This window comes from Cyprinodon tularosa, unplaced genomic scaffold (genome assembly GCF_016077235.1).
Source record: "Cyprinodon tularosa strain WSP-4 unplaced genomic scaffold, ASM1607723v1 ctg554, whole genome shotgun sequence".
Classification (NCBI taxonomy): Eukaryota; Metazoa; Chordata; class Actinopteri; order Cyprinodontiformes; family Cyprinodontidae; genus Cyprinodon; species Cyprinodon tularosa.
The window spans coordinates 289,264-301,068 of NW_024039290.1; the positions used below are offsets into that span (position 1 = coordinate 289,264).

Genomic DNA, 11,805 nt, shown 5'->3' on the forward strand with positions numbered 1-11,805 from the left:
TAAGTATGCATAACTGTACAGGGTTTCCGTGGGTCATTAAAAATCATTAAATTATTGTTCATTTTTTTAACTAAGGCCTTAATTGGCATTGAAATTCATTAAATGTGATTATAGAGGCATTTAAATCTAAAAAAAAAAAGGTTTATACAAACAATTTTGTCAGATATATTATAGCAGATATAACTGGTTCCACGTGTTTGCGTGGAACTGCTTGCAGTTGATTATAAAGCATTATGTTCGGAAAAGAACATAAAAAGCTAGAGATTGGGAAAATGCAAATTTCAACAAAAGTGGCTTCGAAAACGAGGAATTCTGGACATGGCTGCAGCCTGTCGACTGTGTCATTAATGTCATTAAAATCTGTCCATAACTTTTCAAGTTATCCTATACACAGAGAGACAGACAAACTCTCCTAAAAACATAAAATAAAATAGGAATTTTGGGTTTTCATGAGCTGTATGCCAAAATCATCCGTATTAAGACAATAAAAGACCTGGAATATTTTAGCTAGTGTGCAATGAATCTAAAATATTTGAATGTTCAAGTTTTATCATTACATTATGGAAAATCATGAACTTTATCACAATATGCTAATATTTTGAGAAGGAGCTGTATTTTGTGGAAAAAGCAGTTCCCCCTTAAACCAGAGGGTGGCAGTAGTGACTATGGCAGCATCGGACTCAAAAAGTCTAAACGAATTTAGACAAAAACACAAGAAAAGGGAACGTTTTTGGTTTGATAGCAGGATCAGTTGAAACCTACATTTTATTTAGCAGAGGTGCGCCTCATGCCAAGGAAGAGTGCTCTTCTAGTTTATTCATGTTTTTGTTTTGTTTTTTAGCTCAGGACACATATTTAATCTTTGTATTAATTTTGTATGTCATGGTTTTCCTTTTCTTTGTTTTAGTTGTGGTTGCAGGTGAAACTGGAGTGAGGAGGTCGCCTATAATTCATCTTTGGAAACACAGAAACTACGGGGTAACGCTTTGATTGCATCACGTTTCTCACCTCATACAAATAGTTACATTTATTTTTATAAATAATTATTTTTGCCAACATAAAATTAAATTGTAGAATGTAGCAGATGTGAGGAGAGTGGGAAACACATTTTTAAAAATTGATCTTCATGAATCAATATGTGAATAAATTCAGAATTGGGTAATTTTTTAGTTTTTGTTTTTAGTTTTATTTTAATTGGCCTAGTCCCAATTTTCATCGATTAGCTTTTTCTTCAAACCTTCTTTAAATGTGATGAAGTTATAGTAGATTTCATAATGTTAATGAGATTTTTCCAGCTTTAAAGGTAAAGTGGAGGATGTATTTTTTCCCGGGTGGATCATCAAAATAAGTGGTCCTCCTAATTGTCAATCATTCAGGTGATATGTTTAGGTAAGGCCGTCCTACGTGCTCGTCCCCGTTTTCACTTACCGGTGGTGAGTCTGACATAGTGGAAAAATTACAAATCTTCTTTTGTAAACTAAGCTTGTATGATTGATGCAAAGAGCAATTTTAAACAGAGCGTGCACGAGGAGCAATGGGGCTCTTGCACGTCCTCTCATGCGTTTAACAGGCGTTTCCTCTCGAGAGCGGGTTCAGGGTTGTGTGGGGAGGGGGTGGGTCTTTTCAAAAATTTGCAAAAATCCTCCAATATACCTTTAAGCTCCATGAAATCTGATATGACACTGATACAAGTTGCTTTGTGCAACAGTAGATTAGGATTTTCAGCCTCCTGTGTTGAATAGTTATTTGAAATTGCAGCTTCGCAAAAAAATCATGTCCATATTAGGAAGGTGATTCTGAATCATAAGGTGATCTGTAAAAATATGTACCAGCACTGGAAAAACCATCTTGAAATAAGTAAAAAAAATATCTTAAATTAAGTGTATATACCCTTAATTTGAGTGGGAAAATGAGATAGTTTGCAAATGGAAAGAGTATTTTTACTCTTAAATAAGATGATTAGATAATATGCACTTGAAATAAGACAATGCAATTATGTTTTCTTATTTTAACTGTAAATTGTCTTTTTTCCATCAGCAAAATGTTTCTTTTACCTCCTTAATCCAAGAAGAAATGCATTTATTTTAAGAAAAAAAAAATGACTTATCTAGATTTCGATTTTTTTCCAGTGAGTAAGATATTTGAAAGTTCAGCTATAGACACAAAGATGCATCTGGGAAAGTTAAACCAGTTTAGTGAATAGAAGTCAGTTAACAAGCTGCCCTTTCATTGGTCTTTTCTGCACTCCTACACCTGTATGTCTTAAATTGAGGCAGCAAAATTCGCCTCGGATCACTACACTGTTTAAATCTGTATTAAAACGAGCCACATCTAAGTTATTTTATTTTTAACAGCTTTATCTGGAAGTTCTCTATAGAGGCTTTTCTGACTAGAATTAGTAGTGAACAGTTTTTTTTTTTTTTGTCTTGCTAAGGTTTAATGATCTGGGGTCTGCTATTTTCCACCCACAGTGAAGTAACAGCAGATCTGGGAGGATTCAGAGTTCATTAAGTCATGAATCATGTTATGTTTGCTTTTCCATGAGAAAGAGAGCAGCATTCAGAAAGATTGTGTTTTACCTCCACTTTGTCTCCTCACGCTCCTTCAGGACAGCTTCCAGCACGTTTTAATAAAGCAGGAGATCCTAGAGGCCTCAGCCACTTCTGATCAGCATCCAGAGGATCCTTCCCAGGATGAGGATGAGGATCCGGACTATATGGTCAGCTATGGCCTAAATAATTTGACGTGATCTTTGTTTTATCGTCTGGAGAATTACAAATGGTCATGATCTAAGTTCTGTTATCTAAACAGATCGGCTCATTTAATTTCACACAATTTAATGATTTCTTTTTAAACTTCTGGTCCTTTTTTACTGTTAGATAACAAAAAATAGGTGCTTAAAAATAAGGCTAGAAAAAGTGTGAATTTTGACATTATAAATTATGTTGAAAAACAAATGACTATGGCTAAAAATAATCTCAGCTTTCCTTCATCTTTTAGGTGGAGGCAGTAGATCAGGGTGACTGCAATGACCCGGTTTATACAATCAGACGTAAAGCCTTCACAAAGCCCAGGTCTCGGATCAGATCACTAAAGGACCTTCAGGGTCAGAAGGAGCAGCTTCCCAGCAGCAAACTCCGCAGGAAAACCTTCAGCAAGCTGCTGCTGCTGAAAGCCCACCAGGCCGTGCACGGTGCCAACACAGAGAAGCCCTTCATCTGCTCCCAATGTGGGCGTGGCTTCTCCTTCCAGCGAAGCCTCAGTGCTCACATGCTGATTCATACAGGCAGGTCTCCTCTTTAGTGCAGTCACATCTAGAAAGTGGCCTGTTTGAACTGCTGTGATTTAAGTTGTGTTACAGTCACAGTGTTTAGATGGTTTTCAACAGAAACTAGAATGCCTGCACTTTAAAATGCATATGTAGCTTTAATAGGTGATACCATTTAGGTATGTTAAACTTGGGTGCACAAGCTAAAATGAGGCGGGGTTAACCAAAAAACGTCTCTTGGGAGGGAAAAAAAGAAATCTTCCTATTTTTATCTTTAATCAACATTTTTAATATGCTGAATGTGAAACATAGCAACAAAAAATAAGACGTCATGAAAAATAATTACAGCAACAACCAAATATTTTAAATATTTGTATTAAGAGCCCAGAAATGAGTAGAAATTTTGTTTTAAAGAAACATATTTATAGGAGCTACAATAGTAATGACTAAACCTATTTTCAGACTTTATTCTCCTGTTTGTAAAGAAAAGTTTCTGCTTAAAATGTGCACACATTAAATAGTCAATCACTTCCAATGACTCTAAATCAGAAATCAAATTTAATGCTTTAAGAAAGGCAGAAAAATAGTTACAGTTTTGCAGCTTTGTGTTCAGAAAAGAGAATAACAGCATTTGTGGTGAGAAAAAAAATCAATCTCCTATTAATTCCTGTTTATTTGGAAGAAAAGCAGTCTGATTGGGATCTGCGTTTTTTTAGCACAGAATTTTAAACACAGATTTTTTTTTTTTTACACATTGAATTCCTTCCACTGAATTTTTATGTGATGAAAATTCAGCTGCAAAATAATCCCCTGCAAGAAATTAACCTCCAAAAATTATGCCTGCAAATGTGCTGACCTTTTGGTGAACTCAAGCCAAAGCAATCTGAACTTGATGCAGTTGAGCATTTTCCAGCTAATGAAATTAGCTCACTTGGTCAGAAAATAAAAGTTTGCTGCCGGCCATTTCTTTTGGTTCAAACCAAGAGCCTTGGAAGACAGTGGTGACGAACTAGCTGTGAACGGCTCAGTTATTTCACCCAGTGCGATTAGATGAAAAACTCTAATGGCTGTCTATTAGTAGCTAGCTGACATTTGTAATCATATTTATTTAACAAGAAAAACTCCTCATTCAGCTTCATTTACCGGTAGTCTGTTGTCACATGACCAAATTAGCTAATTTCATTGGCTAGAAACTGCTTGACTGCATCACGTTAAGATTGCTTTGGCTTCAGATCAACAAACGGTAAACATCTATGTTTACATAGATTGATTTATGAGTGCTCAGTTTCATTCATTCAAAGCTGCAAGGCTACAAGGTGTCTAAGGAAGAGTGTTTTTTTATTATCCTATTAGGGAGGGTTTGGGATAAAAATAATGGTTCTTAATAATAATAATAATACATTTTATTTAAAAAGGCGCCTTTCTGGACACTCAAGGTCACCGTACAAAACATAAAAAGTGTCAGAAAAAATAAAAATTATAATTATAAAAACATTTAAAAACATTTAAAAATACAGAGGCTGTGACAGTGAAATTGATATTTTTAAAGAGAATAAGCAATCTTGAACAGATGGGTTTTGAGTTGTATTTTAAAATGGAGAATTGAGTCCGTATTTCGAAGTTGGGGTGGTAGAGAGTTCCAGAGGCGGGGGGCAGAGCGGCTGAATGCTCTGCTCCCCATGGTGGTGAGACGGGCGGAGGGGACAGACAGGTGCAAAGCAGATGAGGATCTAAGAGCACGGGAGGGGGTGGGAACATGCAGGAGGTCTGACAGATATGGGGGGGCAAGATGGTGAAGTGCCTTGAAAGTCATCATGATAATTTTATATTGAATGCGGAACTGTATGGGGAGCCAGTGGAGCTGTCGGAGGACCGGAGTGATGTGGTGGATAGAGGGAGTTCTTGTTATGATTCGAGCAGCTGAGTTCTGGACCAGTTGTAGTTTGTGGAGTGATTTCTGAAGAAGTCCAAAGAGGAGGGAGTTGCAGTAATCTAGTCGGGAGGTGACAAGGCTGTGCACAAGTATGGCAGTAGTGTGTGGGGTAAGGGAGGGACGGAGGCGGTTGATGTTTCTTAAGTGGAAGTAGGCAGACCGGGTAATGTTATTTATATGGGATTGGAAAGATAGTGTGCTATCGAGGATGACACCCAGACTCTTAACCTGGGGGGAGGGGGAGATGGAGGAGCTATCAATAGTGACTTGGAAACTGTCGGTTTTGGAAAGAGTTGATTTGGTACCAATGAGGAGAACCTCGGTTTTACTACTGTTTAATTGAAGGAAGTTGTTGGTGAACCAGGCCTTTAATTCACAGATGCAATTTCTGAGGGAGGCGGGCGGAAGAGAGGACGATGGCTGCGTGGTGAGGTAGAGCTGGGTGTCATCGGCATAGCAATGGAAGTGGATGTTGAATTTACGGAAGATATTGCCAAGGGGAAGGAGGTAGATGATGAAGAGCAGAGGCCCCAGAACAGAGCCCTGGGGCACACCTGAGGTGATTATATAACAAGCTAGACTATTTCTCAAGGTCTATTTCATAACATGTTACTGTTTTCTCCCACTATTTGTAATTATTTTGAGGAACGGTATGTTGAGACCTTCAGAAACTTTTCTGCAGTCTTTAAATTAGTGATAGACAAACTTTGTCGAGGCAGAGCAGCTGAATCACTGATCTCTATTCACTGGATCGCTGATTGCCCGTTGGGAGTATGGGGTTGAAGTGAAGCCAAAGGCCGCCATATTGGTACTCCCTTGTTAGAGCGGTCGCAATGTAAACAATATGTGTGCTACATTGAACATCATTTTCAGAGGGACTTAAGACTTTTAAAATAAGAATAAATTCATCACTTTGACACACACTTGCTGTTTCATAGCATAATTAGATAATTTTTATTTATTATAAAAAAGACAGCCACATCACATTTTAGTCATTATGAAGTCGATGGAGTCTCTAAATCATGTAATATAACATATGCAGATCCAAAGCATAAAAATACAAAGTGCTAAATTGATGTAATATATGTATTTATTACATTGTTCTTTAAAATTACATTTATTATATGGTAATTACATCTTACATGATCGGTAATGCATGCAATATATATATAAACTTAGATTTATTTTGTCATTTTGTATACACAAGTGTTAACAAAAAGAAATTTAATTTAGAACATCTCTCTAGACAATTACATTTTTTAAAGTGCAGCCTTGATAAGGTAAGCAGCAGTTGTTGTTAAACTGCTATTACTGCCTCCAGCTCCTGAAGCACTCACTTCTCCCGGCTCAGGGGAGGAAGAGGACGATGGTGACAATGCTGTGAGGATGGTAGCCCCCTGGGTTGTAGAGGCTGACGTGGTTGAAGCAGCAGTGGTTCCATCGGCAGGTTTAGCAGCGACAGACGATGCTGGAAAAGGTGTGGAAGCTGGAGGGGGCCGGCTGGGGATGTTTCAGCATTTGGTAGGGAAGCATCTAGGGTGCTCTCCTCATTTTCACCTGCAGAGGGCTGTGCTTCCCTTTTAGATGCCGAAGATTGCCTGGGAGCATTTATATATATATATATATATATATATATATATATATATATATATATATATATATATATATATATATATATATATATATATATAGGGGTCAAATGATTGAGTTGCTTTTTTCCGTCAATATAACATGCAATTTATTTCAGCACATGACTTTTTCAACTGAGAAATGGAACAAACACAACAAAAACTACAGCATCATCCACTTAATAAAGAATTAATACATTGGCATTTCGCAGTAAATTACTTTCTATTAACTCTTCTTTCTATTTTCTTACATTAGAAACAATGTCAATGGCTAATTTAGTCAATGTCTTCGAGTCAGTCCTAGATAGCCAGACTAATGTTACGCTACATATTGGATACATTGGCATGTATTTGGGTTTTCTAGGTTAGTAAATCCACTGACTGTGATATTACATGTGGAACATCTTCCCACAGCTGGCAAACTGCTTGTTTTTGAATCCAAATGCTACACATGTATGCATTTTTAGTGCCTCTGTGGGAGTGGGGAGTACCAACATGGTGGACGGTGGCTTCACTTTTTTCTGGCAATCAGCAATCCAGTGGATAAATGGAGATCAGTGGGCTGGATAGCATGCCATCTTTATTTGCAAAGAAAATAAAATGCCGTCTGAGTGAATTACCATTGAGCTCTTTATTTAACTGGAATACATAGTTGAATACCATTTTTCCCTAGACACAGTTCTACTATGAATGTGTGTCATAGTAGCTAACCTAACCTGACTGAAGACTGCAGAAAATCTGCACGCCCAACGTTTTTTTATTTTATTTATTGCAGATACTAGTTTTACAGTCCAGGACTTCATTGTGTGTTTTAATTCACTTCATTTCTAACATGTTTACAGGTGAGAGACCCCATATCTGTGATGTTTGTGGAAAGGGTTTCACCTTGAAGCAGCTCCTGAGGAACCATCAGCGTCTGCACGCTGATTTGCGTCCGTTCCGCTGCGACCAGTGCGGTAAAAGTTTTTACCGAGCTCATGGGCTGAAGTTGCACCAGAGGGTCCACACTGGTGAGCGATTGTATAACTGCCATTACTGCAACAAAGGCTTCACGATACCAGGTAACCTGCAGCGCCACCTGCGCATTCACACCGGCGAAAAGCCGTACAAATGCAACACGTGCGGCAAAAGCTTCAACCAGGCGGATACGCTGAAAGGCCACCAGCGGTTGCACACGGGGGAGCGTCCCTTCAGCTGCGAGACCTGCGGTAAATCTTTTATCCAGAAAAACGCCTTAAAGATGCACCAGAGGACGGCTCACCTGGACGAGACCAAGCTCACCTGTGTCGCCTGCGGCACGGTGGTGTCTTGCATCGAGTCTCTACGCAAACACATCCAGACACACTCGGCGACCATTCCGTGCAGCTGCTTGCAATGCGGGCAGAACATCTGTTCCATCACCGAGCTGCGCGAGCACCAGCAGCAGCACACGCTGGAGCGGCCTCACAGCTGCGGCATCTGCGGGAAGAGCTTCAAGTCGGCCAGCTACCTGAAGATCCATCTGAAGGCGCACAGCGGCGAGAAGCCGTACGCCTGCGAGATCTGTGGACATCTGTTCACGCAGCAGAGCAGCCTGAAGTCCCATCAGGTAGGCCAACGTTTTTCTGGGTCTGGTAACCATTAGGTGCTACAAGTTATATACAAGAATTTAATCAATTGAATATTATTGTTAAGAAATTAACTCAGTTAAAATAACAGTTTCTTGCAGAAATAACCAAAGTCCATAGATGTTTTATTACATTATTTCCTTAAAGCAGATTTTCTTTAATTTCCTGGTTGCAGAACCTTATGGTTGATCATTGCTGAAGCTGCGTAAGATCTCTTAACTTTTAGGCTATATTCAACATCCTTCTCCTCTCCTTCAAAGGTTGTCCATACTGGCGAGAAGCCGTTCAGCTGCGACACGTGTGGGAAATCCTTCGGCAACACGGGCAACCTGAAAAGGCACCAGCGCATCCACACGGGCGAGAAGCCGTTCAGCTGCGACATCTGCGGACGCTGCTTCAACCAGGGCAACAGTCTGAAGGCTCACCAGCAGATCCACACCGGAGAGAAACAGTTCATATGCGACAAGTGTGGGAAGAGCTTCTCCTACCTGAGGAACCTCAAGGATCACAAGTGTTTCTACGTGTGATACGAATTTGTGACCGAACTTTTCCCAGACTTCGGAACCGCCTTCTGGCCGCCTGGCTTACAGAACAGCAGGTTCTGGGTCCGTTTTGTGTCTTTCTGATTCTGTTTTAGCACAAGTTGGATAAACAAGTTAACAGGAAACACTGTATTTGGTTTTACGTGAGCTGTAAAAGATTTCTTCTGTTAAATAATAAAAATTGGGAAGATGTTACGTTCACAATGCTGACTCATCAACAGCCCATTCAGAAAAAAAGCCAAAATGTTATTTGTTTTTTACTTTTGCAGCGGTAATCGGTTCCTCAACATGTTTCTAGGCAGCTGGCTGCAGGAAACAGGCGTTTAACTCAGTCTTGAAATAATTCAGTCATTAGCCGAACTCTTCACATGTAGACTTAACTGTTTTCCTAAGGGACTAGAAGCCCCAGCTTAAGTGTTTTAAAGGTTTTAATTTTCAGATTGATCCTTTAATGTTTTTGTGATCAGTTCTCTAAACATAATATGTGTTGAACCTTTTCCAGGCTCTGGTGAATCTGACGCTCTGTGAAAAAAAACAGTCCAATTTCTGACACACCGCGTAAATCTCTGGAAATAGTGACTCAGTTTTACTATTTTGTTAACATTTACATTGTTGCCATCCTTGCTTTGTCAAAATCTGCTGCTGTTATAAACATTTTTGGCATAAAAACCGGGTTTCCAAATGTATTTCTCTTTTTCTTCATGGTGTCAGAGACTTTTTAGGATCACATTTTAACCATATCTGAAATTTTAGGTATTCTTACTTGAGTTTTTCTTGTTGGTTACTTTTATTCATACATCATGGGCTTGACCTTGGGCTGTGCGGCGGCGCAGTTTGTAGCACTGTTGCCTTCAGCAAGAAGGTTCAGGGTCCGATTACTGGCCCAGGGTCTTTTTTCATAAGAGTTTGCATGTTCTCCTCTAACATGCTTGGCTTCTCTCCAGGTACTCCAGCATCCTCCCACAGTCCAAAAACATGACTGTTAGGTTAATTGGCTCCTCTAAATTATCCTTAGGTGTGTGTGTGAATGGTTTTGTGTCTCTGTGGTGACCTGTCCAGGATGTACCCCACCTCACGCCCATAGATTGCAAGAGAGGGGCACCAGCACCCCACTGTGACCCTGATGGAATAAGTGGGATGCATGGATCAACTTTACCTTTGTTTAAAGTCTAACTCACCCCAAATCCACTTTTTATGCAGATAAACTGGGTCCATTTGGTGCTGTTTTAATTTTTCTCTGCATTTTTTCAATGTGAGCTTGTTTAGATCTGCATTATTTGTCTAAAACCAAAAGTTTTAGTACCTCCCTTGTAGTGCTGAATAAGCGCCTTGATGCAAGCATCTCGAAATGAAGATCCAGCCCACAGGGCTCAATGAAGCCCCCCTTAACCTCCAGTGACATGGGGAGTTTACAAATAAATCCTCCTCAGCATAATAACCAGCGTCCCTCTGCTCATAAGGCAGAGTTAGGCTAGGCTAAGCTAGCAGCAAGTTACTCGTGTCCTGACCAAATCTGTATAGAGCCCCATGGCTTATTTCTACTCTGACCCTTCAAGGTCTGTTGGCACCAAACCACTTCAGTGCTTTTTTTCAGACCTAGTCTGGGGGTGTGGTTGTTTTTATACTGAGGTGAGTTACAGGTCACCTTTTTTTTTTTGCTTCTATAGATTCATTAAACCTCTTTTTTTGAGGTGAAATGCAGCATCAGGCTTCTGTATTCGACAACAGTTGGGTGTAAAAGATTAAACTATTATAGATTTCCTCACATGGTAAAATGAAGGGACTGACATTTATTCAAGTTGGATTGGAACAGATGAGTTACAAACTAAGAATTCCTCTTTCATGATATTAACAGACTAAGTACAAAACCAAGCTGAGAGAGCTAAATTTCACAAATAAACATAACAGAGGTATAAACAGCAGATAAGTAACAAAAGATTAAAGGAAAAATTACAGTACTTTTTTTTTTTTAAACCTCAGAATTTAATCAAAAACTTTAAAAATAAAAAGAAAAAAAAGGGGGTGCTCAGCTCCTGTCCATGGGAGCTACCATCATTCAGCTTATAGGCCCCGTCCACACGAAGACGAACCCTGGCCTAAACGCACAAATTTTTCACCAAACCAGCCTCTCATCCACACGAAGCCGGCGTTTCGGGGGTCTGTAAACGATCTTTTTTTTATTCAGCCTTCAGAGTGGGAAGATTTCGAAACGCCGTTTTCGCGTTTCCATCTTTACGCTCTAACCGCATATTTTTTTTTACACGCATGCGTCATAGCGTCGCCTCTACACACGCATGCGCGACCAGTATCACAACAACAATGGCGCCGTTGCTGCTAATGCTACTCACCCTGCTGTCGGGCTTACAACAGAATCTTCTTCTGGAATATCTCCAGGAAGAACAGAGCAATATCGACGACATAGTTCAGCACCTGAATTTGACTTAACCACGAAAATGGACCCGCAGGGCAACCATGTATAAATATTAGTGCGCATGCCCAACATTTCGTCGCTTATTTTTGCTTTGGCACCACAGCGCCACTTACAGGCCTGGCATACATTTTGCAGCGTTTTCATGCATTCGTGTGGACGCTCACATTTATTTTACGTCTCCGTCTTTACGGCAAACGTTTTGGAAAAAATCAGCGTTTCGTGTTCGTTTTGACTTCGTGTGGACGGGGCCTTAGATGCATCACTTTTCCAACACTTAATTACATAACTTAATTCCCTCACCAGTCTTCAGCTCTGCTGAGGCCTGGTCACCAGCCATTCCGTTGATTCATTGTGTTGAAGCAGGGATGCATGTAAAACCTGCAGGATGGTGACTCT

The 11,805-nt window shown here is 39.8% G+C and overlaps 1 protein-coding gene across 1 annotated transcript in view; it reads left to right on the top strand.

The window, feature by feature from the left end:
- si:dkey-182i3.10 (zinc finger protein 729) overlaps positions 1-9,664 on the top strand; it is a 25,511-nt gene extending 15,847 nt beyond the window's left edge. Inside the window, exons 8-12 of the mRNA XM_038305304.1 lie at positions 908-978; positions 2,609-2,719; positions 3,001-3,286; positions 7,672-8,417; positions 8,697-9,664. Of these exons, the coding sequence (XP_038161232.1) occupies positions 908-978; positions 2,609-2,719; positions 3,001-3,286; positions 7,672-8,417; positions 8,697-8,963 (1,481 nt within the window). The 3' untranslated portion in view covers positions 8,964-9,664. The remainder of the gene's footprint in view (positions 1-907; positions 979-2,608; positions 2,720-3,000; positions 3,287-7,671; positions 8,418-8,696) is intronic.
- The last annotated feature ends 2,141 nt before the right edge of the window (positions 9,665-11,805 follow it).